The sequence below is a fragment of the Astatotilapia calliptera genome, chromosome 15 (assembly GCF_900246225.1).
Source record: "Astatotilapia calliptera chromosome 15, fAstCal1.2, whole genome shotgun sequence".
Lineage (NCBI taxonomy): Eukaryota > Metazoa > Chordata > Actinopteri > Cichliformes > Cichlidae > Astatotilapia > Astatotilapia calliptera.
Genome location: NC_039316.1, coordinates 28,753,070 through 28,780,654, shown reverse-complemented (window position 1 = coordinate 28,780,654; position 27,585 = coordinate 28,753,070). Strand labels below are relative to the sequence as shown.

The window sequence follows — 27,585 nt, the reverse complement described above, 5'->3', positions numbered from 1 at the left end:
GTCTGATATTGGCTATTTGCTAATGTTTAGGCATTTGTAATTTCGGAGGTTGCATCTTCAACATCAATGAGATGGAAAAAAAAGTAGTCGAAATTAGGGCTGGGTGATATGAGGAATATCTAATGTCGCAATATGTTTTTGCTATATTGCGATACAATATATATCACAAAATGTCTTGAGCCTTAGCATCTCCGGTACTGGGGGCAAACGGGGTGAGCTGCAGTTTAAGCCTCTGTGAGTTTATGTAAATATCGGCATGTGTGGTATCCACAGAAACCTCAGCTAAAAGCACATATAAACCATTTCTACTACCACCAAACAGCAAAAACGACAAACAATTAAAGAGCAGTTACATAATTTTGCCAAATGTGCCTAAACACAACCAACGAAGCCACAAACTCACTCAACTTCATGGAACCAAGCAAACGGCTAAAACTGCAAGTGTTGTCACGCTCTGACCGAAGTTTACTGAACCAGCTGCAAAGAAACCATAAATGTGCTTCACGTTCAATAAACAATAACATGGAATTACTGTGCCGTTTTTCTGTTTCTCTCGCCAGTAGGCGTTGTAGCTCGTATCACAGCTGGTTTATTTAAAGTTTTTTTGTGTGTGTGTGTGTGTGTGTGTGTGGGAAGATGTTGACATGTGGAGTTTAAGAAAGTCTTTATTTTGCAGTGGATGACTTTTAAGCTGATGGACTAATTTCGTGGTACTGCTACCTTTAGCGACAATAGTTTTATGGCATGTTTTGCAAATTACCAGATTTTGTTCAACATCCTCCTTGTGAAATCCAAACGATGGCGCCATATTTTTCCTTATCTGGTAGCAGATAAACACGCGTGATCAGCGCAGAAGGTTTTCTGGTTCAGAGGGTGGATTAATTATGCATTCGCAAAATACCAAAACCACTCAGAGTGAATCACATGCAGACAGCTTAATATTTCCATGGCAGCCTCAGTGGTTAGCCATTTTAACAATCGTATGTGGGGAAAAAAAACTTAGCCGATTTATGGGAGTAGTGACATTTTTTTTAATCACCAAATATCGGTATCAGTCTTAGAAATCCTATATCCAGTATGTCTGAACCATACTGGATATGAAATGTGTCACTTCAAATGTAGGCAGAACTAATGTTATATCTTATTCCAAAACATACAAAATACCATCAGTACGAATACAAAAAGTCTTGGTATCAGTACGCAACATCAGCCGTGGTCGCAGTGCAGATAAAATCCCAACATTTCCGATCCTTGCTGTACTATAAGTATTTGTTTAGTATGTGGCAAACTGTTTTGACTCAGCATCGACTCCTGTGTTAAATTTCTTGATATGTGTGTCTCTTTGTTACTTAATGAAGATAAGATAAAAAGGAAACATTGTAATCGATAAACCACATCCCTTTGACAGATCTTTTCAGTGTGCGGCCGTTCTTTGTTCTTGGCAGTTGTCTTCATTTACCTTTCCAGTGTGTTTCTAGAAAGAGCCTACATTAAACTATAGAAAGAGTTTGAAACACATCAACATGTTTGCATATTTTGCCAAGTACTGTGTTGCTTTGGAGGTTTTTGAAGTTTTTTTTGTTTGTTTGTTTTTAGATACTAAATAATGATCAGAGGCTTACAAGCAAATCTTGTTTTCAGACATGCCTGGCCTTATTTGTGTACTCAGGAGTTTTAACACACAGTTTTAACACAAAAAATATGACATTTTTTATATCATGTGAAAGTTTATATTGGGGAATTATCGGGGACATGGCGCTGCTGCTCATCTGTGTAATACATCCCCTCTGTTCTCTCCAGGAGTTAATTTAAGGAGCACAAGATTGCGAATGAATCTATTAGAAAGGCTGTGATTTAGCAGGTCGTCACCCTCCTCTGTTCACTCCCCTTCCTCTTATTGCTCTCCTCCTACACACACACCCCTAGCATCAAGCTACACTGTGTGGCTGTGTGCATATTTGACTGATATTTCACTATTCCTCAGTGAATTTACACAAAGGCTTATTTAAAGCATCGCAGTATAGGTGCTGTGCTCCACGAATGTTTCCTGGAATCAATTCAGAATGACCCCCAACATCATACAGGGGCATAACTACACTTAATGACAGCTGTTAATTGATTAGAACAATGGCAGTGACCATGAAAGTTGGTGTCAGGGCTAGGGATGGGTATCGTTTAGGTTTTATCCGATACCGGTGCCAAACTCGTACTTTTGAAACGGTGCCGGTGCTTAAATGGTGCTTAAGCGGTGCTTGAACCGGCGCTTAAAGAATGGAGAACACAAACGTTGTCCAAAAACCTCTTATGTTTTTATTTTTTAGAATTCTTTTTTTTCTGCAAAATGATAACCAAGTTAGCCTTTTCTGTTGATACAACATACCTCCTTTGGTTGGAACCGGTGCTTAAACAATGGAAAACACAAACTTTGTCCTAAAACCTCTCATGTTTGGCTGTTTTTCTTGTAAAAAGATAACAATGTTAGCCTTTTTTGCAGCTATAGGGCATATATGGTATCACTCTATCACACAAGAAGACAGCCGCATGTAACTACGACGGTGTTTGCTAGTTCACCTTACATGCATTAATGTAATAACGTGGTTAGCCTACTCAACATAAATTACACACGAACAACATTAAGCTACTCACGCAGAGAAGAACAGCTGCTGCTGCCGTCATCATGCGTCATCATTTCTGCTGCACTGGCAGGGCTAGGGGCCAGGACTCTACTCTCCGAGTTCTTGAGGGATGTTGCTAACTCTGGGTCCGATAACAGGCACCACACCCGCAGTAGATGTGCTCGGTGCTTGGTCTTGCAGCAAGCTATAAAATACGGTGCATTTCTCGGCTTAAAAAAACGCTATGCGTTGCCAGGTGTTTCATCAGATTCGAGGTGTTACCTCCTTTGCACAGTATCACCTTAAAGCACTTGTTGCAGGCTGCTGAGTTTGCATCTTTTGCTGTGAAGTACAGCCAGACTTTTGAGCGCTCCGTCTTGGGCGTTTTTAATCTGTAGCTCTGCTCTAAAAGAATGTACGTACCTGGGTGGGTCCGCCTACTATCCTTGGAAAGGTAAAATAATTGGCTAGAATCCAAAGTGTATGACATCTCAAGAAAAAAAATGTGCGCTGCTTTTCGGTCTGGTTACTACCGTTTATGTCAGAACCGGTACCAGTACCCATCCCTTGTCAGGGCTGCTATGCTGACTAAGAAGTCATTGTTTGGCTATGTTTGTCATGCATAGTGGCTATTTCTGTGTCGAACTAAATATATTTATTCATTTTGTGGGGGTAAGGCACAAACAATCTAATATTGTAGAAGAATTTATGTGTGGGTGTAGAGGCTGTTTGTGTTTTTCTGATATTTCCAGCATATGAGAAAGGAAAGTTCCTGGAAAAAAAAACATATTGGGTTGACAAATATATGTTTTGATGTAGCTATGGTATAGGTAGTCACTGTAGTTACAGGTACAGGCAGTCTGTCTTTCTTACTGTTATGTCTATATGTATTGCAACCTATACTGTTTTTGTTTTTTGTTTTTATTTTAAACATTGCAAATGGACCCCAATTGACAATAAAATGTACAATTAAGTGGAAAAACCTGAATGTACAAGAGATATTAAAACACAAACAAAAGTACCTTTTTGGGGTAGATGCCAATACATTCATTTTTGCTTGATAAGGAATCTCTAGATTTAGCATGTCTGACATAATTTGAAAAGTTTTCCAATATTGTTGAAATAGTGCTGTTTTCCCTCCAAACACTTGATACATGTGTCACAAATATCAGGAGACCATCAGTTAAACTTGGTTGGGGTGATATAGGTCCTCATCACCGTTTGTATTTTAACATCTTCATTATTGTATGGATTGATTGTTTTTGTTTTGGGACTTTTAGGCATGCCTTTCCTCACTTCTTTTCATCTGTATTTGCTTGAACATCCTTTCTCTGTGCTTCTAACATGTCAATAGTGGATTTGCTCTCATGCAACAGCAATGCTGTATAAACTAAAGAAATCTAAATTTCCTTATCAACAATAAGGTTTTCAAGGTGGGATAGTGATAGCTCAGATATTAGATGCTATACGTCTGTATTTTAAGAATTTGACATTTTTAATTGCAGATACTTGAGAAAATGTTTGTCACCCAATGCCACCCAGATTTTGAAGCCACAATCTGTCCTTCCAGCCCTAAAGGATTCATTACAGCATATAGGGTAGTAAGATGATATGGAGGAAGTAGCTTTAATATGCCACTTTGTACCATATGTCGAAAGTATTTTCTAAGGACAAGGTTTCCCATTTTTCCTTTGAGTGTATAATATAAAGAATATAAAAACAGAATATAAGAACAGTTTTACTGGAAGATTTGTAGTAGCTCTGACCCACATGATTATACATTGATGTAGGCAGTCATCTGTCTGATGTCTTCCTGACCTCACAAATCAATGCTCCTAGGTCCCTGGGATAAATATTTTACTATCAAGGGTAATTTTAAGACTTTAAATTTTAAGTTTGTTAGGGAAAAACTGTCGCCGGCGTACAGGGGTATTCTATGCTCTTGGTCACTAAGTTGTATAGCCACTAGACCCACCTCTATCACCACAGTCAAGGCCTCATGACAAGCATTATTAGCATCCCATGTTGCCAGATCACTCTAGAAAAATAGTTATTGTATGTTGCAATTTACTCAGTCATCTCTTCTGTCAAATAACTGTTTTTAACATAGGTTTTAAGCAGGAAGCTATTTTAATCTCTAAAATTACTTCATTTTAGCTTGTGATTTATATGTTAACCATATTTAATAAATTTGTTTGTTCCATATGTCATTTGTATCAGATCAGTACAAAAAGTAAGAGGGAGTTTGCTGTACTGAGCCCATGGCAACCACTAATAGGGCAAAACAAAGAAACATTAACACATGAAAACATTTAAACCCACAAATCACCACTCCCTTACTCAAAACAATGAACTAGCTGGGCATATGATTATCCTTTTTAAGAAGGAGCAGCTGAAAACTTCAAAACCAACCTGTGGTCTCTACCAACCATGAACCTTATTAAACATTTAGTCTTATATAACAGGCCCTGTTCAAGATCAAACGGTTCCATCTGAGTATAAATGGTTTTAAGATGTAAATTTCAGTCACAACAGAAAGAATGAATTGAAAAAATATTCAGGCAACACAAATTCTGTAAACCATGCCACAATGAACAATGCCAGATACAAAACCTCTTGGATGTAAAATCAACTGTAAGAGGGCATCCTCAATAGATGAAACTCCATATAATAAATCCTATTGAGTTTTTAATTTGAACGGCAACTACTCACGAACTAGTCGTGGAATACACTGTTTTCCCTAGCAACCACAGTGTCCCAGCAGGTTGTCGATCATCTATGTCTGTGTGACTCTGTTCATGTGCAGCTGATTCTGCATCATTGTTGTCCTCCAGAAATATTAAAATTGGATTGCTTAAGCCATTTCTGCAGTTTGATGGAGATGTGTGAGTGCATTCATGTCTGCAACTCATGAAATCTTACAAAGTGGAGCTATATCAGGAAGTGCTCTTTGGAAGCAGCCATTTACAGGAAATCAAAGTTATTATAACAGCAGCTACTTTTTGTCAGAAAGTGAAATTGACTTTCTGTCAGAGAATGGGGGTTCAGTAACTTGAACGCATACGACGTGGTGATTCCCTGATTGGTGGAACCATTTAATCTTCTATAGTAGGAATTCTAGTGGTAGCATGATTAGTATGAGTCTGTGTAAAACAAAGTGTGATGGATGGAGCAGCTACGAAGTTTGCTTTTCTTCCCATGCTTTGATGTAAAAATCCTCCTAGCTTTTTCCCAATAAATGTTTTAATGGAACAGTGTTGCTGTTTTGAACCCTAATAGTTTCTTTCACTCAACCTGAGCTCACAGTTTCAGTAACAGTAACGGCTCCGACTCCACATTAAACTGTGCCAGCGTCATCACCGCTGCTGTGTTATCATTGTTTTTGTTTAAAACTGGGGGCTGAGAATGAACACTTGCAGCACGAGCGCATTGGCTTCATCTTTCTGACAAGGAATCTACATTCCTCTTTGTTGGTCTTTCTTTTACAAGACACCTGCGTAGCAAAGAGTAAACTGGTCATACTTGTCTTCACAATCTTTCTCAGTCTTCTTTTTGGACTCTTGTTATGATCGGTCTCTTTCTCAAAATGTCCTTCTTCCAAATAAAAACAAAGCCATTCACAGCACATTTTTAGACCCAGCATTAAGCAGTAAGTGTCCTTTGTACCACAGACTTGCTTTGCTTGGTTCTGTCCTTCCCTTCCACACACCTCCTCTACCTCTGTCTCATTTGTTTGGCACTCTGCCAGGCTGCTCAGTGAGCCAGAGGGTGACTCTGCCAACATGTTTGTGTGCATCAGATTAACTTGCGTTTTATTCTGTTTATTTTTAATTCTCTCAAGACTGCGTGTGTGCTTTGCCCTCACGTACCCTGTTGTCAGGTTTAGGTAAAAACCGTTGCACAGATGCACCTCGATTAAAGTTCCTAAAGGCGTGGGAATTATCATCACTATTTTGTCTGTCATAATCTTCTTCCTCCATCGTATTCTGCTGTTCTGACATTTTCTATGCAGGCAGTGGGAGTGGCTACTCAGTCCTAGATTTCACACAGTTCTCATTGGGCCTTTTTAATTAATACTAGCAGTGCTTTTATTAACGTCTTCTTCCACTCCTCCCGGTGGCAGCTGACTGTTTAATTACAGCAGGAGGCTAGCTGTACCCGCAAACTGGGTAGGAGAGGGAAGGGGGGGAAAGGATTGACATTCTCGTGACATAACTTAGAGCAATGTTTTGAATATGACTATTTTTTTTTTTTTATGGATTTAAACATAACTGGGTTGTAGAGAGCTTTCAGGTGTATAAATGTATATGTGTGTGACGACCTGGCTCAAAGCCGCAACATAAAAAAGGAGACGAATACCAGAGTATGGGTGAGAAGAGGTTTTATCTTAAAATGGAAAACCAGGTTTGCTAAAATGGCTGATGCCACCAAGGCAAAGACAAGTGAGCTCCCCGGGGAGTTCCTGGAAAATGGGACCTGTACTCAGCAAAGCTCACCTTTCATAGAGGATGATGATATTATTATTATTATTATTATTATTATTATTATTATTATTATTATTAAGTGTCTTTTTGCTTCTCTGCTGCAGCAGACACTGTGTATTTGGAGCTTAAAGATATGATGGTTGTAACAAGGGAGGGAAATTTGATGCTTTAAAATGCCATAACAAGCATTGTTTGTTGTTTTAAGCCAGGGGTAGGCAACCTTTCTGATGGCAAGTGCCATCTAAAATTTCCTCGGAAGTTAGTTTGCCATATGATTGCATTAGCAATAAATTTAATAACGCTCTATATGAAGAGTTACACACTATATAGAACGACTTTATAGAATTATATTTGTTTGCAGATGTTGGCAGCTATCAGCGAATAGTTATCAGCTATTTTGAAACAAAAAAAATACACTTTTTATCCATAACAAGAACTCCATAACAGCAAATGAACTGTACAACAGAAAATGCAAATGCTATTTATGGTCTCCTCACAACAATGATAAGAAAAATAAACTCAGCCAATATGGCATGTTTGTTAATACACATGTTAATCTGATCTCTGGTCCAGCATTCAGACGGCTACCTGAGGAAACTCTTCATGTGAGAGAAAATCTGCTCACACAGATGTGTAGAGCCAAATACTGTCAATAAGGCCTCTGCAATGTTCTGAAGACAGTCAAACTTGTCAGGTAGTGATGTGAAAATGCAAGCTCCATGAACACGCACAGCTATGGATTCCAGCTGCTTCAATGTTGTATTAACTTAAAATGTCTGGCTTTTGTTAAATAATTTTCTGAAGCTTACAAACAAAGTTTTTATCTGACATAAAATGTATAGAAATCATACATATACCAACAAGATTGTACATCACTGTCACAACAGTGTTTGTTTTCATTCAAAGGCTTTATGGCTTTAATACCTGGTGGGCCGGTCTTTAGCCAAAATGCCCTGAGCACGACACGCAGTGAATTAATCTGAGACGGTGCATTAAAAAAAAAAAAAAAAATGGCCATGCCAGCAGTGTACATCGCAAATCAGCTCGCATAGACATATTAGTTGTGCCGCTTCTTAATGATGGTATCTTAGCTAACAACCCCAACTACCAGATTCAACTTGTAATTGGCTAAAAATAATTTAGTCTACTGGTGAGGGGGACGTTGTTAGCTTTCCACATTCCGACACCTCAAAAGCTTCAGGAGCTTTCCGCTCAGCACAGCATCAGCACCGTGGAAATACACGGATACATCCGAAGAGTCGAGACAGAATTCACAATGCATTTTTGGGACTTTCAGGTGTGTGGACCAATGTTTTCTTTTCTAATCAAACCAGAAATCTTTAATGAGCAGGTGGATAATTAAATGAAAATAAGAAAGTATTTTTTGTGCCCCCCCCCCCCCCCCCCCCCCCTTTCCCCCCAGGCAAAACTTTGCTAGACCCGCCCCTGCACAAGTTACCAGCTGTCAGCTACATAGAAAAGGATCCTGGTGTTATTTGTCTCTCAGAAACAGTTCATAACTTCCCTTCAACTCATTCATGTCACCTAAAAGGTAAACCTGTTTCTCCATCACCTGTTCAGCTCTGATGATCCAGTAAGGACATCTCCTGGTTTCATCTTCATGTTTCCCTCTCACCAGATAACCAAACCATATCATGACCAGCAGCTTTTTTGCAGCTGTGGCTCCAGCAAACATCAGCTGATAGTAGAAATTAATATTAAAATGGATTTTATGAATTTTTTTTTTCAGTTTTTTTCACATCAGATCTTTTAAACAACTTCAGACCTATCCACTGATATAAAGTTTTTCATAATTTTTTTAATATTTTTTATGTTTCTATGGCTTTATTGTCATAAAAAACCCTGTTTTTTGGAGGGTAAAAAACCATAATATGCAATATTTTCAAAAAATGAGTTGCAAATGGAACTACTTGGCATGAGGTTATTAGAGCCTTGGATAGGTAAAGAATTCAGAACAGAATTGATTTGGACCCATTATTATTTTTGGAGCAATAAGAGTTTTTACAATTTACACCCTTTTAAGTTCCTCGGGACCCAAAATGGTCCCCATCCAAAAGGTGATATAGCAATGAATTTTATGAATTTTTTTTCAGTTTTTTTCACATCAGATCTTTTAAACAACTTCAGACCTATCCACTGATATAAAGTTTTTCATAAGTTTTTTAATATTTTTTATGTTTCTATGGCTTTATTGTCATAAAAACCCCTGTTTTTTGGAGGGTAAAAAACCATAATATGCAATATTTTCAAAAAATGAGTTGCAAATGGAACTACTTGGCATGAGGTTATTAGAGCCTTGGATAGGTAAAAAATTCATAACAGAATTGATTTGGATACTTTATTATTTTTGGAGCAATAAGAGTTTTTCAAATTTACACCCTTTTATGGTCCTCGGGACCCAAAATGGTCCCCATCCAAAAGGTGATATAGCAATGGATTTTATGAATTTTTTTTCATTTTTTTTCACATCAGATCTTTTAAACAACTTCAGACCTATCCACTGATATAAAGTTTTTCATAATTTTTTTCATATTTTTTAGGTTTTTATGGCTTTATTGTCATAAAAACCCCTGTTTTTTGGGGGGTAAAAAATCATAATATGCAATATTTTTAAAAAATGAGTTGCAAATGGAACTACTTGGCATGAGGTTATTAGAGCCTTGGATAGGTAAAAAATTCATAACAGAATTGATTTGGATACTTTATTATTTTTGGAGCAATAAGAGTTTTTCAAATTTTCACCCTTTTATGGTCCTCGGGACCCAAAATGGTCCCCATCCAAAAGGTGATATAGCAATGGATTTTATGAATTTTTTTTTCAGTTTTTTTCACATCAGATCTTTTAAACAACTTCAGACCTATCCACTGATATAAAGTTTTTCATAATTTTTTTAATATTTTTTAGGTTTCTATGGCTTTATTGTCATAAAAACCCCTGTTTTTTGGGGGGTAAAAATCATAATATGCAATATTTTTAAAAAATGAGTTGCAAATGGAACTACTTGGCATGAGGTTATTAGAGCCTTGGATAGGTAAAAAATTCAGAACAGAATTGATTTGGATACTTTATTATTTTTGGAGCAATAAGAGTTTTTCCAATTTACACCCTTTTATGGTCCTCGGGACCCAAAATGGTCCCCATCCAAAAGGTGATATAGCAATGAATTTTATGAATTTTTTTTCAGTTTTTTTCACATCAGATCTTTTAAACAACTTCAGACCTATCCACTGATATAAAGTTTTTCATAAGTTTTTTAATATTTTTTATGTTTCTATGGCTTTATTGTCATAAAAAACCCTGTTTTTTGGAGGGTAAAAAACCATAATATGCAATATTTTCAAAAAATGAGTTGCAAATGGAACTACTTGGCATGAGGTTATTAGAGCCTTGGATAGGTAAAGAATTCAGAACAGAATTGATTTGGACCCATTATTATTTTTGGAGCAATAAGAGTTTTTACAATTTACATCCATTGGTATCCCTCGGGACCCAAAGGGGTCCCCATCCAAAAGATGATATAGCAATATCATATATTAATCTTTTTTTTCATTTTTTTTTCACATCAGATCTTTTAAACAACTTCAGACCTATCCACTGATATAAAGTTTTTCTTAATTTTTTTTTACATTTTTTTAGGTTTTTATGGCTTTATTGTCGTAAAGACCCATGTTTATTTTTTACTTTGGGGGGTAAAAAACCATAATATGCAATATTTTCAAAAAATGAGTTGCAAATGGAACTACTTGGCATGAGGTTATTAGAGCCTTGGATAGGTAAAGAATTCAGAACAGAATTGATTTGGACCCATTATTATTTTTGGAGCAATAAGAGTTTTTACAATTTACACCCTTTTATGCTCCTCGGGACCCAAAATGGTCCCCATCCAAAAGGTGATATAGCAATGAATTTTATGAATTTTTTTTCCAGTTTTTTTCACACCAGATCTTTTAAACAACTTCAGACCTATCCACTGATATAAAGTTTTTCATAATTTTCTCAATATTTTTTATGTTTTTATGGCTTTATTGTCATAAAGACCCCTGTTTATTTTCTTTGGGGGGTAAAAAATCATAATATGCAATATTTTCAAAAAATGAGTTGCAAATGGAACTACTTGGCATGAGGTTATTAGAGCCTTGGATAGGTAAAGAATTCAGAATAGAATTGATTTGGATGCATTATTATTTTTGGAGCAATAAGAGTTTTTCAAATTTACACCCTTTTATGGTCCTCGGGACCCAAAATGGTCCCCATCCAAAAGGTGATATAGCAATGGATTTTATGAATTTTTTTTCCAGTTTTTTTCACACCAGATCTTTTAAACAACTTCAGACCTATCCACTGATATAAAGTTTTTCATAATTTTCTTAATATTTTTTAGGTTTTTATGGCTTTATTGTCATAAAGACCTCTGTTTATTTTCTTTGGGGGGTAAAAAATCATAATATGCAATATTTTCAAAAAATGAGTTGCAAATGGAACTACTTGGCATGAGGTTATTAGAGCCTTGGATAGGTAAAGAATTCAGAATAGAATTGATTTGGATGCATTATTATTTTTGGAGCAATAAGAGTTTTTCAAATTTACACCCTTTTATGGTCCTCGGGACCCAAAATGGTCCCCATCCAAAAGGTGATATAGCAATGGATTTTATGAATTTTTTTTCCAGTTTTTTTCACACCAGATCTTTTAAACAACTTCAGACCTATCCACTGATATAAAGTTTTTCATAATTTTCTCAATATTTTTTATGTTTTTATGGCTTTATTGTCATAAAGACCCCTGTTTATTTTTTACTTTGGGGGGTAAAAAACCATAATATGCAATATTTTCAAAAAATGAGTTGCAAATGGAACTACTTGGCATGAGGTTATTAGAGCCTTGGATAGGTAAAGAATTCAGAATAGAATTGATTTGGATGCATTATTATTTTTGGAGCAATAAGAGTTTTTGCATTATACATCCATTGGTATCCCTCGGGACCCAAAATGGTCCCCATCCAAAAGGTGATATAGCAATGAATTTTATGAATTGTTTTTCATTTTTTTTCCACATCAGATCTTTTAAACAACTTCAGACCTATCCACAGATATAAAGTTTTTCATAATTTTGTAAATATTTTTTATGTTTTTATAGCTTTATTGTCATAAAGACCCCTGTTTATTTTTTATTTATTTATTTTGGGGGTGGGGGGGGGGGGGGAAACCCGTAATATATATTATAAATATATTCTCAATCACATTCACACCACTCTCTTATATCAGTTCCACTACATCGAGACTATTTTATGGTGGTCAGCTGTTTTATTGTCATGTATTTTGCATAATAAGATAACCATGTCCTGCATTCAAAACCACTGAAAATGTCTATGGTGGTGCTGTACCTAATATTGTGCTCATTGGATCCAAAACATATTTTTCCTTTATTTTGAAGCCTGAGGCTTAGATCCATTAGGTATTCACGAGAAAAAAATTATCACATGTCAGGATTACAGTATATCGAAAATATGTGATTATAATGGGAGTCAATGGGACCCAAAATGGTACGAGGACCACAGATGGTAACACTTATGTGAATCTCCTTTACTATACACAACACCATAGAGGGGATCAATGAATTTTAAAAATAATGCTAAAATGCAACTCCTAGCCAAGTTTCATGCAACTAGTCTTTAAAATGACTGATATATTGAGAATCAAAAATCCAAGGGGACCAAAAGGGTCCCCATTTTGACGATGACCATCAGAGGGTTAAATAAATTCTAACAACAGCTGATCAAGCTTAAACGTGCTGCTGTTGTTTAGCGCAACATCCGCTGGTTTCCGCTTTCTGGCACAAAGTGAGCGATAAACAAACGAGAGAAAAGCCGATCAGCTGATCATTGATCAGTTTCATGATTGAAGTAGCAACAGGAGAGAGAGGGGGAGAATGAGAGAAGAAGAGGCAGCTGCAGCGTAACGACAGAATAAGTCCAGCTTTGTCTTTTTTTTTTTTTTTTTTTCCTATTCTAGCTGAAGTACGGGACAAATCGTGTTTCTTTTCAGCTCAATACGAAACGTGTAATATTTTCTCTGAATACGGGACGATTCCGTTTTTACGGGACGGTTGGCAACTCTAATAATTAACCTTATGAATAAAATAAAGTTCACTATCAGTAAAATCATAGCACCCACCCAGCTGTATAGAAACTCCGTCATGCTATCTAGTACGCAGTACGAGTTATTGTAACTGACTATAAAAAGTTAGCACAACGAAAATAAACTCCACCTAAACTTGGTTAGTTTAGACTGCAGGTCATAAATTCTTACCTGAAGTTCAGTTCACCTGACACTCGGACCGGCCCCGCCTCGGGTCTTTCCTCCTCCTGCCTCCCCTTTCCCTCATCCACCTGCTGGCCTCCACCACTTACTAATGTTACTGAATCTGTGGAAGCTCCGCCATAACCACCACCAAACAACTGAGTTATTTTTAGACATCAGCCAGCATCTGGCCAATCCACCACCTTTCATTGTTTATACCGTTACAAAAAAAAAAAAAAAAAACATTGGCCCATAAAAATGAAAATTCACCATCGGCCCACCGAGCAAATGCCTGGTATGCCCGATGGCCAGTCCAGCTATGGTCGTGCCATCAGTTAACCCTGTTAGAGCTAGAGCTGTGGGCTCTAGATAAATGTTCTTTAACCAGCAAGTCGGGCTGCTCGATTATGGCAAAAATTATAATCACGATTATTTTCACTGAAATTGAGATCTCGATTATTTGACGATATTTATTTAACCCTTTAAGACCTACCATAGAACCAAGTCCGCCAGAGCTTATATTATTTTTTTACATGTTGTAGTGCAATTTGTGGGAGCATTTCAAGTTGCTATACATCAATACAACTATTATAGCCCATATTTTAATATGTATGCATTAAGTCCATAGTAACTACATTAATTGCAAAAAAAGTGCAATAAACTACAAAAAAATTGAAAATCGTTTTTGGTTTTGTTACATATACTTCTACTTGGAGAAATTTTAAGAGGTTTATCCCTCAAAACTTTAAATACAAAAAAGTTGCAAAAAATAGTTTACAACAACAGGAAATTTATTTTGAGTGTCTTCATAGTTTTATTTTGGAGATGCAGCAATTTTTATATACTGCAGGAAAAACAAAAAAACAATCCTATGATGCAAATTTGCAAAGAAAACAGCATGTGCATCAAAATAAACTATTTCCAGCAGTGCAATTCGAGTTCTAAGCATCACAGAAACTATTCAGAAAAGTCAAACATGACTTATAAAAACACCAGTATAGGCTTTTAAGGCCTACAAGTAAAAAACTATTTTCCGCGAAAATGGCGGACATGCGATAGTTCGCTCTGACGTCTGTTTCAGTGTGGGAAGTGTTACAAACAGCTGATCGGATCGGCAAAGCGTGTTTCTGGAATATTATGTTTTTGTTCCTGCAAGCGCTTTTTATGCAATTTTTGCAAAGCTTTATGTGGAAGGAAACCGTGACCGAGGACAAGCTGATGGCATGAGATGCAAGTACAACTCCTCTGGTTTCATATGCAAAAAAAATTATTGCGCTAGCTTACGCGGTTCCGGTTCTATAGGGATTTAAAAATAGTTACACAAAACGGAGCGTGCAGCTCTGACCGGCTTTAAAGGGTTAACAATAACAATGTATTGGATAATGACTTTAAAAAATAATATAAAATAGTGTGCAAATACTGATAGCAGTGCAAATGTTTGCAATATAAGAAATAAATAAAAAATGTAAACATCTATGTTTAGTGAACTTTGCAGTGTTGCTCTGGTGCAGCTACACCGTAGCAAAGTTTACACACTGTGTCTACTTGATCCACGTCCGACTCCGCGAACCCATAATGTTTCCACACCACCAACGGCAGTCACTCTCCTCTCCACATAACTTCTGCTTAGCTTTCCGAGCTTCCCTCGGGTCCTCTTCTTAATTGTTGTGACGCTGTTCGAAATGCAGAGAGGTGCGCTCGATTTGCCACACGGAGCAGCGCGAGAGTAAAGCACGAGGGAGGGGCTAATAATCGGCTCAGTCATTTTTAATGATCATTGAAAGCCCAGATCGTAATCGTGATTCAAATTCGATTAATTGAGCAGCCCTACCAGCAAGTTCCTATATACTTCCTATTTTTACCAGGCTATAAACACAGCATTTTAAAATGAATGTCTAGGGGCACTTACTCTTTTGGAGCCAGTCTCTAGTGGCCACACAAGGAACTGCAGGTTTTGGCACGTCGTTTTTCTTTTTTAACCCTGGAGGTTGCTCTCTGTGGTCCTGACATTTTCTGGAGTTCATGTGTGGAAACGTTTAAATGGTATTGTGAACAAAGCCTTAAACCATTTTTTGTCACAACTTATAAATTATCTACTTTAACTTCTCCATAGGGAGCTTGTTGCTTGAATCCTTTATAAACAATAAACCAAAATAGTAAAAAAAAAAAAAAATAAATTAATAGCACATAGCGCTGTCTTTTTATTTGTTAGAATATCTGTCTGTCTTTGTCCCAGGGTGGTTAACAACACTTGGCTGCTCCGCTGTCTCAGACTCACTTACTGGCTGGTTTTTATAGCTGAACTGCTTGGTAGTCATTTTACTGTCCCAGCAGTAGTCTGGGGCTTCTGTGCCAGTGCTGAGTCATAGAGCTTCAGTTACCACAAGGAGGTTGGAGGAGGGGGAGAAGAGCTCGAGTGGAGGAAGGCCATTGGCAGAGTGCTGTCTCACTGTCTCAGCACTCCTGCCCCAAAGATAACACCCAAGAGCTGTCACAGCCCCTCCCTCCCTACTGTTCTCATTCACAATTCCTCAGCAGGAAGGGAGATGGGAAACGGCACATTTGGCTGGGAACAGCTGAGATGTGTGGGAGCTGTCACTTCACCAGTAATGAAAACAAACTTCATCATTTTTCTATCTTTTCAGTATATCAGGTTGTATACCTTTGGGGTTTGGTCACGTCAGGCTCTTTCATCTTGAGGTTAACACAAATATTTTTCTGACATTTCAAAGCTAACAAGCCTAGACGAGCTCTTCTTCACAGGCTGGCCTGAGTGGGAGGAATCAGGTGTCCATTAAAAACAGCAGCTGTGTTTATCGGGAGAAAAATGAATAAGTCAGATATGACAGAAAGACAGACTGTTTGTCTCTGTAATGTGGGAAGTGTAATGAAAGATGTTCAGGCACCTGGAAAACTACAAACTCTTCCTTCTTCTCTTGTTCTCTTCGTGGCTTGCCTTTGCAGATAGAAGCAATGTCAGAAAGAACAATTTACATTGGAATTAAGCCAGAGCACTTTCTTATTTTATGGAAATCAGAGAAAAAGTGTGGTGAATCCTGAGGATGAAGTGATTTTTGTGATGCCTGATTGACAGATGTAGATTAGCCGTGCGCAGGTTTTGTTCTTTCTGATGCCTTAATTGGATGAGCACTTCAATGTACCGACAGTATGTCTGCAGAAATTTACCTCAGCTTAACAGGATGGATCGAGGAAGAAAAAGTTCTTAGTTAAATGCACAAAGGAGTCAGATGTTTTTCCTCTTTGAAACCCTGCTCAGTCCCCACTCCCTCTACTTCCTGTTGTTCTTATTTTTCTTCAGCTCCTGAAAACCTGCACTTCTAATTAGGGCTGGGCCGTATCATACCGTTCACGGTAATACCGGTATAATGTTGGGCAACAATACGAAAATGAAATATCGCGATAGAATATGGGTAAAACGCGCATGCGCAGTGCCTTTGTTTTCATACGCACATGGCGGGAAAAGCACGGTGGCGACGAAGAATTAGAAGGGCGAAAGCGGATCGTTGAATGAAACCGATGAACCAGAATTGGTTTGTAAAAATGCGAAAACTTCAGTGGTGTGGAACTGGTTTGGCTTTCGTCCGTCAGATACACAACAAAGCACTATTTTTGGTTGAGCATGCTAGCGGGCCGTCGTTATTACCGTGTTTTTTGGAAAATACAGTGCACCTAAAATCAATCCTTTGATTTTTCTGAAAATCGACAGTGCCCTTTATAATCCCGTGTGCCTTATGTAGGAATTCTGGTTGTTTACTGACCTTGAAACTATTTTATGGGGTACATGGCACTCGAAAATCTGGCAAATGTTGTAGTACGACTTTGCTAAGCTACAAACCCGCACCGCTTGATGGATTGTCAGAGCATTACGGCTATCATAAGGAGGAGCCTTGCGGAGTGATACATACTGTGCTTCAATATAATATTACCGTATTGTGTGTATAACCTCTTTTTAAGTTTTGTGGATATTATACATGGTTATGCTGAAGATATGTCGGCCAATTTCCACTGGAAATGCCTTTTGGTTAAACTGTCAGCAAGAATTTTGCATTTGCACTGTTACATTTTTATATAACTTTAATGCACATAAAAAACAGCTGCTTGTTTAAGTGAAAATACATTGATGGGTTTTTTGCACTAATAAAGTTGTGGAGTTGTAAAGTATTTTGTCTAGTGTCAATTATATCGTCAGTTATATCGTTATCGTAAATTCGTACAATTTTCCATTGACAAATACATTTTTTGTTTCTCATCTTAGTTTCTGTCCTTCTGTTTCATTTTATTCTTTTTTGTTTTGTTTTTTATTTTCCTGGTGTTTGTCCCCCCCCCTCTTTCCTCTCATGCAGACACACACCTCATGCCTGTCAGCTCTTCTCTTTCTGCTTTTTTAGACACACTCTCACTCCTTCTCCTTCTGTCTCTTTCTGTGGCCTGACCAGCTGGGTGGAAAGAATCACTTGTTTATCTCCCCTGCTGCCCGTCAGGGGCTTTTGCTTTGCTGCCACCGTTGCCTAGCAACTGCAGCAAAAGTCGGCATTGGCTGCTTATACAGAGACTGTGTGTGTGTGTGTGTGTGTGTGTGTGTGTGTGTGTGTGTGAGAGACTCCATGTTGACTCGGCAGGCTGAGGACAGACACGCCGCTCTCACCACTCCCTCGGCGCAGAAGTGGTCGCCAGCCTTTGTGACTCCAGAGTAGGCACACTTACACAAACCTTAGCAGTGTTTAGTGTAGACACACAAACACATGGTACAAACAAGACTGGGACTTCCCGATCTCACAGTCTGTCTGCATGCCACGAGCCACCAATCCACATTTTCACTAGTGATCAGCTGATTGTCTTATTCAGTGAAATTTTCATTCCTTGGATGAAAATATAATTTTGCTTCTCCTTTTTTTTTTTTTTCCCTTTTTATTTTGAGTTTCAAGATCATAAAAATTTGTTATTACGATTCTAACCGTGATCATGGTGATCTGTGGAATCAGTGACTTCTTTATGTCTTCCTGTGTTATGCTCACGTCTCATATATACAAATATTTGCTCCATGTCCTTTTCACTTCTACTTAAGGTAGCTGACAGAATCACCTGAATATAAGTACAGAGTTAGCGCCGAGCATATACTTTATATAAAAGATGGACTTAATGGCATTTAATATGGGAGTCTTTGATCGATTCTCAAACAGCCATGACACAAACTGCAGTTCTAGCACTTGGATTATTACAGGGTAATCCCAAAAGTAAGCTCTAGATTTAAAACACGTGGGGATCGAGCTTTTCAGGCACTGGCACCTAGGCTGTGGAACTCTCTGCCGTTGTCTTTACGCTGTCTAGACTCTACTGACTCCTTTAAAAAGCAGCTGAAGACATTTTTATACAAACGGGCTTTTAATTAATTTAATTAATTTTTACTTGTATGTCTGATCTTACTGTAAAGCACTTTGTGATTTTTATCTGTGAAATGTGCTATATAAATAAATTTTACTTACTTACTTACTTACTCTCCTTAAAAAAAAAAAAAAAAAAAAAAGAAAGAAATACAAACAACTGTTTATTTTTTATAATATTGACATTTCAAATGTTGAAGAATTATTTATTTTTCTACATTATTGCCATTTCGGCCGATGCATTATTTGTAGACAGTGTTCCAGTTTGACAATGCCCATGTCATACCAGCTCACCGCCATGTCCTTCAAACAAACGTTTTTCAAATTTTTTGCTTTGCCTAATAAAGAGCAGTAATGTACAGTCCAAAATCAGCTGTTTGACTTTCTGCTTACGAAAAGACTTTGACAATCAGTGCCTCACAGGCACAGTTTTGTTTAAGTATTTCTAGCAATCAAGTAATTGATAAATCCAATAATTGTTGCGTATCTAATCAGCATCATTGTAAACACATCCATATCTCCTGTCACTATGAGTAGCTCTGCTTGTATGAGCTCCAGCACAGTAGATGCCTGATTCTGGCATGTTCTGAGGATCTCATTGTCTTTCAGCACCACGTTCCATCTTGCATCACCCTCCCTTTCCTGTTCAGATGCCCTGACATGTATCTTGGTGCAGAAAATGCTGGGAATATTTCTTTTGCTTTTTTTTTTTTTTTTTTTTTTTTGAGGTGCCATCTTGGGGGTCTCGACAATGGTGCCCCGAGGACTGCAGCACTGCATCATACACAGCATCTGTCAAACACAGAATGAGGATGGAGACTTGGCAAGCTGTGGGTATATGTGTGTGGGGTAGAGGAAGAATGCCAGAAGCTCCCCTTTTCACTCTCCTCTGTTCTCCCTGTGATGATTGTGGGGAAGTCTCTGGGCATGTGCAGACACGTCTGGGCAAGAGTCAAGCTCTTGCTCAATGCTGCCTCCTCCTGTCCAACTGCCTGTCAGCCTGTCAGTGATGCAAGATAAGCAGACAGAAAGAGGCTTGGCATGGATGAGCCTTACCACCCTCTGCCTTCGTTGTAAGTTAATTTTCACACTGCTGTTCTTATTCTCTACGTGAGGCTTAAGACAGCAGATAAAAGCTCTGGCCCAGGCTGATAATCGCAGCGAGAGAATGAATCGGAGCATCTGCAGTACAGATCACCTCTGATAACTTCAGTGTGCTTGTCAATGATGGAGCAGCGTTGTGTCACACCGTTGGGTCAGCCGGCGCAGAGCTGCAGTATTCCTAACTTCACATCGACCTCTGTGCTGCACTCCTCCCACACTTTTCCTGTCTTTTTCTGTGGAGTTTTTCAGCTAATTAGCTGGATTTAATAAACTGACAAGGAAAATGTTTACATATGTCAGTACTGAAAGCTGTTTTCCCTTAGACTCCAATATTACTGGAAGTGTTTTTACAACCACAGCTCTCACTGTCTGGTGGCCTTCAGATAGGAGATTTAAGGCAATTCCACATTGGCTTAATTTATTTTTTTTTTGCTAGAAGCTTTGTCCAAGTTTTATACTGTCTTTGGTTTTATCCCAACATTTTCTTAAATGATACAATTATCAGCTGTAATGAAGCAGTGCAACTGCTAAGAATAAGAGCTTGCATAAACACCATCACCACAATTGAGCGCTGGCACTGATTGGACACTGATCTTCGGATTCCCAGAAGAGATATGAGCTGTACAGAACGTATTTCTAATGATCAGCAGCTTACATTATAGTCTGATGTGCATTTCGATGTAAGAGACTTGGAAAACATGATAATTAATTGTAATCCTGCTTTAATAGAGTTTCTTATTGCGTTGCAGGCCAGAAGACGTGTCTCCACCTCCACGGTGTGTTCCCCTACATCTACGTGCCGTACGACAACTATGGGCAGCAGCCAGAGCGCTACCTGCGGCAAGTGGCCTTCAGCATCGACAGGGCCCTCAACGTCGCCATGGGAAACCCCACCTCCAACAACCAACATGTCTTCAAGGTGGTGCTGGTCTCCGGCATGTAAGTAACTTGTGTTTGCTGTGTTGTACCGACACAACTGAGCTGAGATTTGCTTCAGAAAGCAGCTTGACTGCACACTTTGGTAAAGGTTGTTGTTAAACACAGCCTTTCTGAAACAACAAAGGGTGTGTGAGCCAACAATTGTGACTTAAGACTTCTCTAAACACTCAGTTTCAGATATACGTATTCTAAGTTTTCATGTCACATTATTGCTAATTCAGTTACTCAGACTCTCGTCAGGTTCAGAGTCCACTTTAAGATTGTGGTTTTAGCTTTTAGAGCTCTGCATGGACAAGCACCACTGTGCACCAGAGAACCTTTACTTTCTGTGACCTGTCTATATGTGTATGTATACATTACTTTAACATGTGTATGTGATGCAGGTTTACATATTGAATGCCTTTTTTTTTTTTTTCTTCTTTTCTTTCAGGCCTTACTATGGTTATCACGCCAAGGAGAAGCTCTTTATGAAGATCTATTTATACAATCCTCAGATGGTCAAGAGGTAAGGATCGAAGCAGTTTAATGTGAGCAGAGATCATCCCAGCCTCCTGTTGTTTGAATGCCACACTGTGCGCACGAGTCTGCCACCTTACTAAACTGAAATCGATCGCTGCGTATTCAGCTGTACTCATTGATTGGCTGAGTGTGTGTCCATGCATGAAAGCACACGGGAAGACTGTGAATTATTTGCCAGAGTGATCAGTGTTGGTGTTGAAAGTGTGAGTGGAGCTACTGATTTGAGGCTTGGCAGAGAGCGAGTAACTCTGTTAGAGAGAGAGGGACAGGCTGGAGGAACGAATGATGTATCGCTGGGAGGGGAGGGGTGGGGTGAAGGAAGGAAGGTGGAAAAGTAGACTGGCCTTGTATGTGTGTAAGTATGTTTAAGGTTTGGTTTGGTGTCAAAATAAATTTTTTTTTAAGGTGAAACTGCAAATTTTATTTGTAATTACATGTATGTTTGGATGTGAATATATATATTTAGGCTATACCAGACCTTCCCAAAGTGTGGGGCCGGCGCGGTATGAAAGGGGGGAAAAAAACCATGACAAAAAACAACGCTTGGACGCTGCTAGCACGGGGCGCCTCCACAAACGCAAAGCAGGAGATGAAGCATTGCTGAATATGTTTCCAAACCAACTTCATTCTAAGCAAAAGACTAGAAAATATGGTGAAGCATATCTGCCCTTTGGCTTCACCTGCACAAGTGCCAAGGTAGGTCTCCCCTGCAGAATTGGTTTTCCCTTCGTCGAGAGCACGCACTGGGCTCTCCAAATCAGGGACAAACAGTGTCCCACATTCTTGATTTTTAGTTCACAAACACTTGTTGTAATGACTAACTACTCCTGACATTTTGGAGATGTTAGCTCTTTATACAGTAAAGTTACAGTGGGATACAAATAATATCAGGCTGATCCTGCCATGATTTGTTCCCCCGGTTCAAATCGCGGACAAACAGGATCCCACAGCTGTTTATGTTTTTGTTTTTAAACCCATTTTGCACAGAGAGACATTTTTTGAAAAATGTATTGATAGCAATGTTGAATATTATTACACAGGAAAAAAAAACAAATTACACCATGACGCCTCTGCCTTTCTAAATGGAGGGACAGTAACTGCATATGTAAGCGTGTAAAACCTGAAGATAGTCAGATTAACAGTATTTTGTCTCTATCTGCCATTCTGCAATTCATGTCATGTAAACAATAACGTGGCGCACAGCGTGACGTGAAAAAAGGCACATACCTTTAACGTTGCGTGACGAACTCTGTATTCCTCGTCCACACGTACAGTGGGGCAAAAAAGTATTTAGTCAGCCACCGATTGTGCAAGTTCCCCCACTTAAAATGATGACAGAGGTCAGTAATTTGCACCAGAGGTACACTTCAACTGTGAGAGACAGAATGTGAAAAAAAAATCCATGAATCCACATGGTAGGATTTGTAAAGAATTTATTCGTAAATCAGGGTGGAAAATAAGTATTTGGTCAATAACAAAAATACAACTCAATACTTTGTAACATAACCTTTGTTGGCAATAACAGAGGTCAAACGTTTACTATAGGTCTTTACCAGGTTTGCACACACAGTAGCTGGTATTTTGGCCCAGTCCTCCATGCAGATCTTCTCGAGAGCAGTGATGTTTTGGGGCTGTCGCCGAGCAACACGGACTTTCAACTCCCGCCACAGATTTTCTATGGGGTTGAGGTCTGGAGACTGGCTAGGCCACTCCAGGACTTTCAAATGCTTCTTACGGAGCCACTCCTTTGTTGCCCGGGCGGTGTGTTTTGGATCATTGTCATGTTGGAAGACCCAGCCTCGTTTCATCTTCAAAGTTCTCACTGATGGAAGAAGGTTTTGGCTCAAAATCTCACGATACATGGCCCCATTCATTCTGTCCTTAACACGGATCAGTCGTCCTGTCCCCTTGGCAGAAAAACAGCCCCATAGCATGATGTTTCCACCCCCATGCTTCACAGTAGGTATGGTGTTCTTGGGATGCAACTCAGTATTCTTCTTCCTCCAAACACGACGAGTTGAGTTTATACCAAAAAGTTCTACTTTGGTTTCATCTGACCACATGACATTCTCCCAATCCTCTGCTGTATCATCCATGTGCTCTCTGGCAAACTTCAGACGGGCCTGGACATGCACTGGCTTCAGCAGCGGAACACGTCTGGCACTGCGGGATTTGATTCCCTGCCGTTGTAGTGTGTTACTGATGGTGACCTTTGTTACTTTGGTCCCAGCTCTCTGCAGGTCATTCACCAGGTCCCCCCGTGTGGTTCTGGGATCTTTGCTCACCGTTCTCATGATCATTTTGACCCCACGGGATGAGATCTTGCGTGGAGCCCCAGATCGAGGGAGATTATCAGTGGTCTTGTATGTCTTCCATTTTCTGATGATTGCTCCCACAGTTGATTTTTTTCACACCAAGCTGCTTGCCTATTGTAGATTCACTCTTCCCAGTCTGGTGCAGGTCTACAATACTTTTCCTGGTGTCCTTCGAAAGCTCTTTGGTCTTGGCCATGGCGGAGTTTGGAGTCTGACTGTTTGAGGCTGTGGACAGGTGTCTTTTATACAGATGATGAGTTCAAACAGGTGCCATTCATACAGGTAACGAGTGGGGGACAGAAAAGCTTCTTACAGAAGACGTTACAGGTCTGTGAGAGCCAGAGATTTTCCTTGTTTGAGGTGACCAAATACTTATTTTCCACCGTGATTTACGAATAAATTCTTTACAAATCCTACCATGTGAATTCATGGATTTTTTTTTCACATTCTGTCTCTCACAGTTGAAGTGTACCTCTGGTGCACATTACTGACCTCTGTCATCATTTTAAGTGGGGGAACTTGCACAATCGGTGGCTGACTAAATACTTTTTTGCCCCACTGTAAAGGCAAAAAAAGGAGTTTTAAAAAATCTCAGTTTTTGGTGATTCGAAACGCCGTTTACGTGTGGACGAAAGGTCCAAACGCATAGAAACAGCTGCGTTTTCAAAAATACCCGTGTAGGTGCGGACGTAGCGTAAAAGAGTTAGTAGTTTATTTTCTTACTACCTGTAATTTATTGCAGTTTACTTGTATTTGCTTAATTGTTTACTAAATGTTTGAGGTGTGAAATAAACCGCAATGGAGCAAAATATGGGCGTGTGTGGTTGGAGGATGTGTTTGTGCGTGCGTGTGCGCTCACGCGCGGGGGGGGGGGGGGGGGGCGAGCATTTTTCTTGTAAAACAAAGAGGGGCCTAGCGAAAAAAGTTTGGGAACCACTGGCTTAGCGTTTCATCCTGGGTTCAAACCCACTTGGGGTCTTTGTACAGGGAGTGCAGAATTATTAGGCAAGTTGTATTTTTGAGGAATAATTTTATTATTGAACAACAACCATGTTCTCAATGAACCCAAAAAACTCATTAATATCAAAGCTGAATGTTTTTGGAAGTAGTTTTTAGTTTGTTTTTACTTTTAGCTATTTTAGGGGGATATCTGTGTGTGCAGGTGACTATTACTGTGCATAATTATTAGGCAACTTAACAAAAAACAAATATATACCCATTTCAATTATTTATTTTTACCAGTGAAACAATATAACATCTCCACATTCACAAATATACATTTCTGACATTCAAAAACAAAACAAAAACAAATCAGCGACCAATATAGCCACCTTTCTTTGCAAGGACACTCAAAAGCCTGCCATCCATGGATTCTGTCAGTGTTTTGATCTGTTCACCATCAACATTGCGTGCAGCAGCAACCACAGCCTCCCAGACACTGTTCAGAGAGGTGTACTGTTTTCCCTCCTTGTAAATCTCACATTTGATGATGGACCACAGGTTCTCAATGGGGTTCAGATCAGGTGAACAAGGAGGCCATGTCATTAGTTTTTCTTCTTTTATACCCTTTCTTGCCAGCCACGCTGTGGAGTACTTGGACGCGTGTGATGGAGCATTGTCCTGCATGAAAATCATGTTTTTCTTGAAGGATGCAGACTTCTTCCTGTACCACTGCTTGAAGAAGGTGTCTTCCAGACAGTAGGCAGTAGGACTGGGAGTTGAGCTTGACTCCATCCTCAACCCGAAAAGGCCCCACAAGCTCATCTTTGATGATACCAGCCCAAACCAGTACTCCACCTCCACCTTGCTGGCGTCTGAGTCGGACTGGAGCTCTCTGCCCTTTACCAATCCAGCCACGGGCCCATCCATCTGGCCCATCAAGACTCACTCTCATTTCATCAGTCCATAAAACCTTAGAAAAACCAGTCTTGAGATATTTCTTGGCCCAGTCTTGACGTTTCAGCTTGTGTGTCTTGTTCAGTGGTGGTCGTCTTTCAGCCTTTCTTACCTTGGCCATGTCTCTGAGTATTGCACACCTTGTGCTTTTGGGCACTCCAGTGATGTTGCAGCTCTGAAATATGGCCAAACTGGTGGTAAGTGGCATCTTGGCAGCTGCACGCTTGACTTTTCTCAGTTCATGGGCAGTTATTTTGCGCCTTGGTTTTTCCACACGTTTCTTGCGACCCTGTTGACTATTTTGAATGAAACGCTTGATTGTTCGATAATCACGCTTCAGAAGCTTTGCAATTTTGAGACTGCGGCATCCCTCTGCAAGATATCTCACTATTTTTGATTTTTCTGAGCCTGTTAAGTCCTTCTTTTGACCCATTTTGCCAAAGGAAAGAACGTTGCCTAATAATTATGCACACCTGATATAGGGTGTTGATGTCATTAGACCACACCCCTTCTCATTACAGAGATGCACATCACCTAATATGCTTAATTGGTAGTAGGCTTTCGAGCCTATACAGCTTGGAGTAAGACAACATGCATGAAGAGGATGATGTGGACAAAATACTCATTTGCCTAATAATTCTGCACTCCCTGTATGTGGAGTCTGCATGTTCCCCCATTTTCTCTAAGAACTGTTGTTTCTCCTGCCTTTGGAAAACATGCAAGGTTAATGCTGCCGATGTTAGCCCCGGACACTCTTGGAAAAGAGATTGTAAATCTCAAGAGTTTCACTCACTGATTAAGTAAAGTTTGATTAGATTAACTACCCAGTATTTCCAGTAGTTGTCATATTCAGACTATGTAAGAGGGGCCTGTATGGAAGCCTTTGTATAGACAAATCAGTAATTCTCTGTCTTCGTATGACTGAATGGTAAAACTTCTAAACATTTAAACTTTTCTTGGGGCTGTATGTGGACTAAAGTGTTAAATTAAAGCATGCCAATAAACTAAAATTCTGGGCCTAAGTGAAACTGAATTTACTAGCCCCACTTTACATGTACTTGGAGCCTGTCTCAAACATCAATGTGCTTGATTTTCTGAAGCTTGTGTAGTTAAACATTCCTAATTTCAAAGTGGGGTAATGTAGATATGAGCCAGTCCTTGACATTTTGGCCTCTGCTGTGCAGCTTGATAAAAATGTGGTATGACATCTCTGTGATCTCTCTCTCATCCTCAGAGCATGCCCTCAGAGCAAAAAGGAACAAAATGATTAAGCTTTGCTGAGAAAACTTTATCAGATACAACTTGTAGCAATCCTTGATTTCAAGGCAGACCGCAGTTGTGTCTGGTCTCCACCAAAAACGCTTTCTCTCGAGCTGGGGGAGCATTTGTTCAGTTGTGTGTAAGCGGTTGAATGTTTTTTCTTTAAACACCAAGTGGCACATGTATCTTTTTATTTTAAATGGAGCAATCTGTGTTTGCTGCAGAGTGTGCGAGCTGCTGCAAAGCGGAGCCGTGATGAACAAGAGTTACCAGCCTCATGAGGGCCACATCCCCTACCTGCTGCAGCTTTTCATAGACTACAACCTGTACGGCATGAACCTGGTTAACCTGGCAGCTGTCAAGTTTCGAAGCAGCCAGAAAAAAGGTAAGGGATTTGGACAGGGAGAGCACAGATTTCCGATCTTGTCTTCTTCTCTTTTTTTGTTTGAGTTTTCTGTCAGTTTTTTCTTCGTGCCTTGTCATCAAAATCTAATTTTAGCATCTGATTGTAGTACTGACCGATAAACATTTTCCTCATACTTGGAAAAACCCATAGATTTAATCTGACACTTACCCTCGTGTACTTTAGGATGCAGGACAGGCTGCTCTTTTTTTTTTTTTTTTTTTTTTTTTTAAACTCATTACTTGATTGTTCCCTCATTGCTCGGCAGGGATGAGAGCAGGCCAGGGAAGGGTTGCCATGCCTTATGTCATATTGAATTAGTCTTGA

General features: G+C 39.2%; 1 protein-coding gene across 2 annotated transcripts in view; it reads left to right on the top strand.

Annotated features, from left to right (window-relative positions):
* Positions 1–27,585, top strand: part of rev3l (REV3 like, DNA directed polymerase zeta catalytic subunit) — a 91,293-nt gene that overhangs the window by 24,888 nt on the left and 38,820 nt on the right. For both annotated transcript variants that reach the window (XM_026194838.1, XM_026194837.1), the window contains exons 2-4: positions 20,676–20,865; positions 21,296–21,370; positions 27,080–27,240. In XM_026194838.1, the coding sequence (XP_026050623.1) occupies positions 20,676–20,865; positions 21,296–21,370; positions 27,080–27,240 (426 nt within the window). The remainder of the gene's footprint in view (positions 1–20,675; positions 20,866–21,295; positions 21,371–27,079; positions 27,241–27,585) is intronic.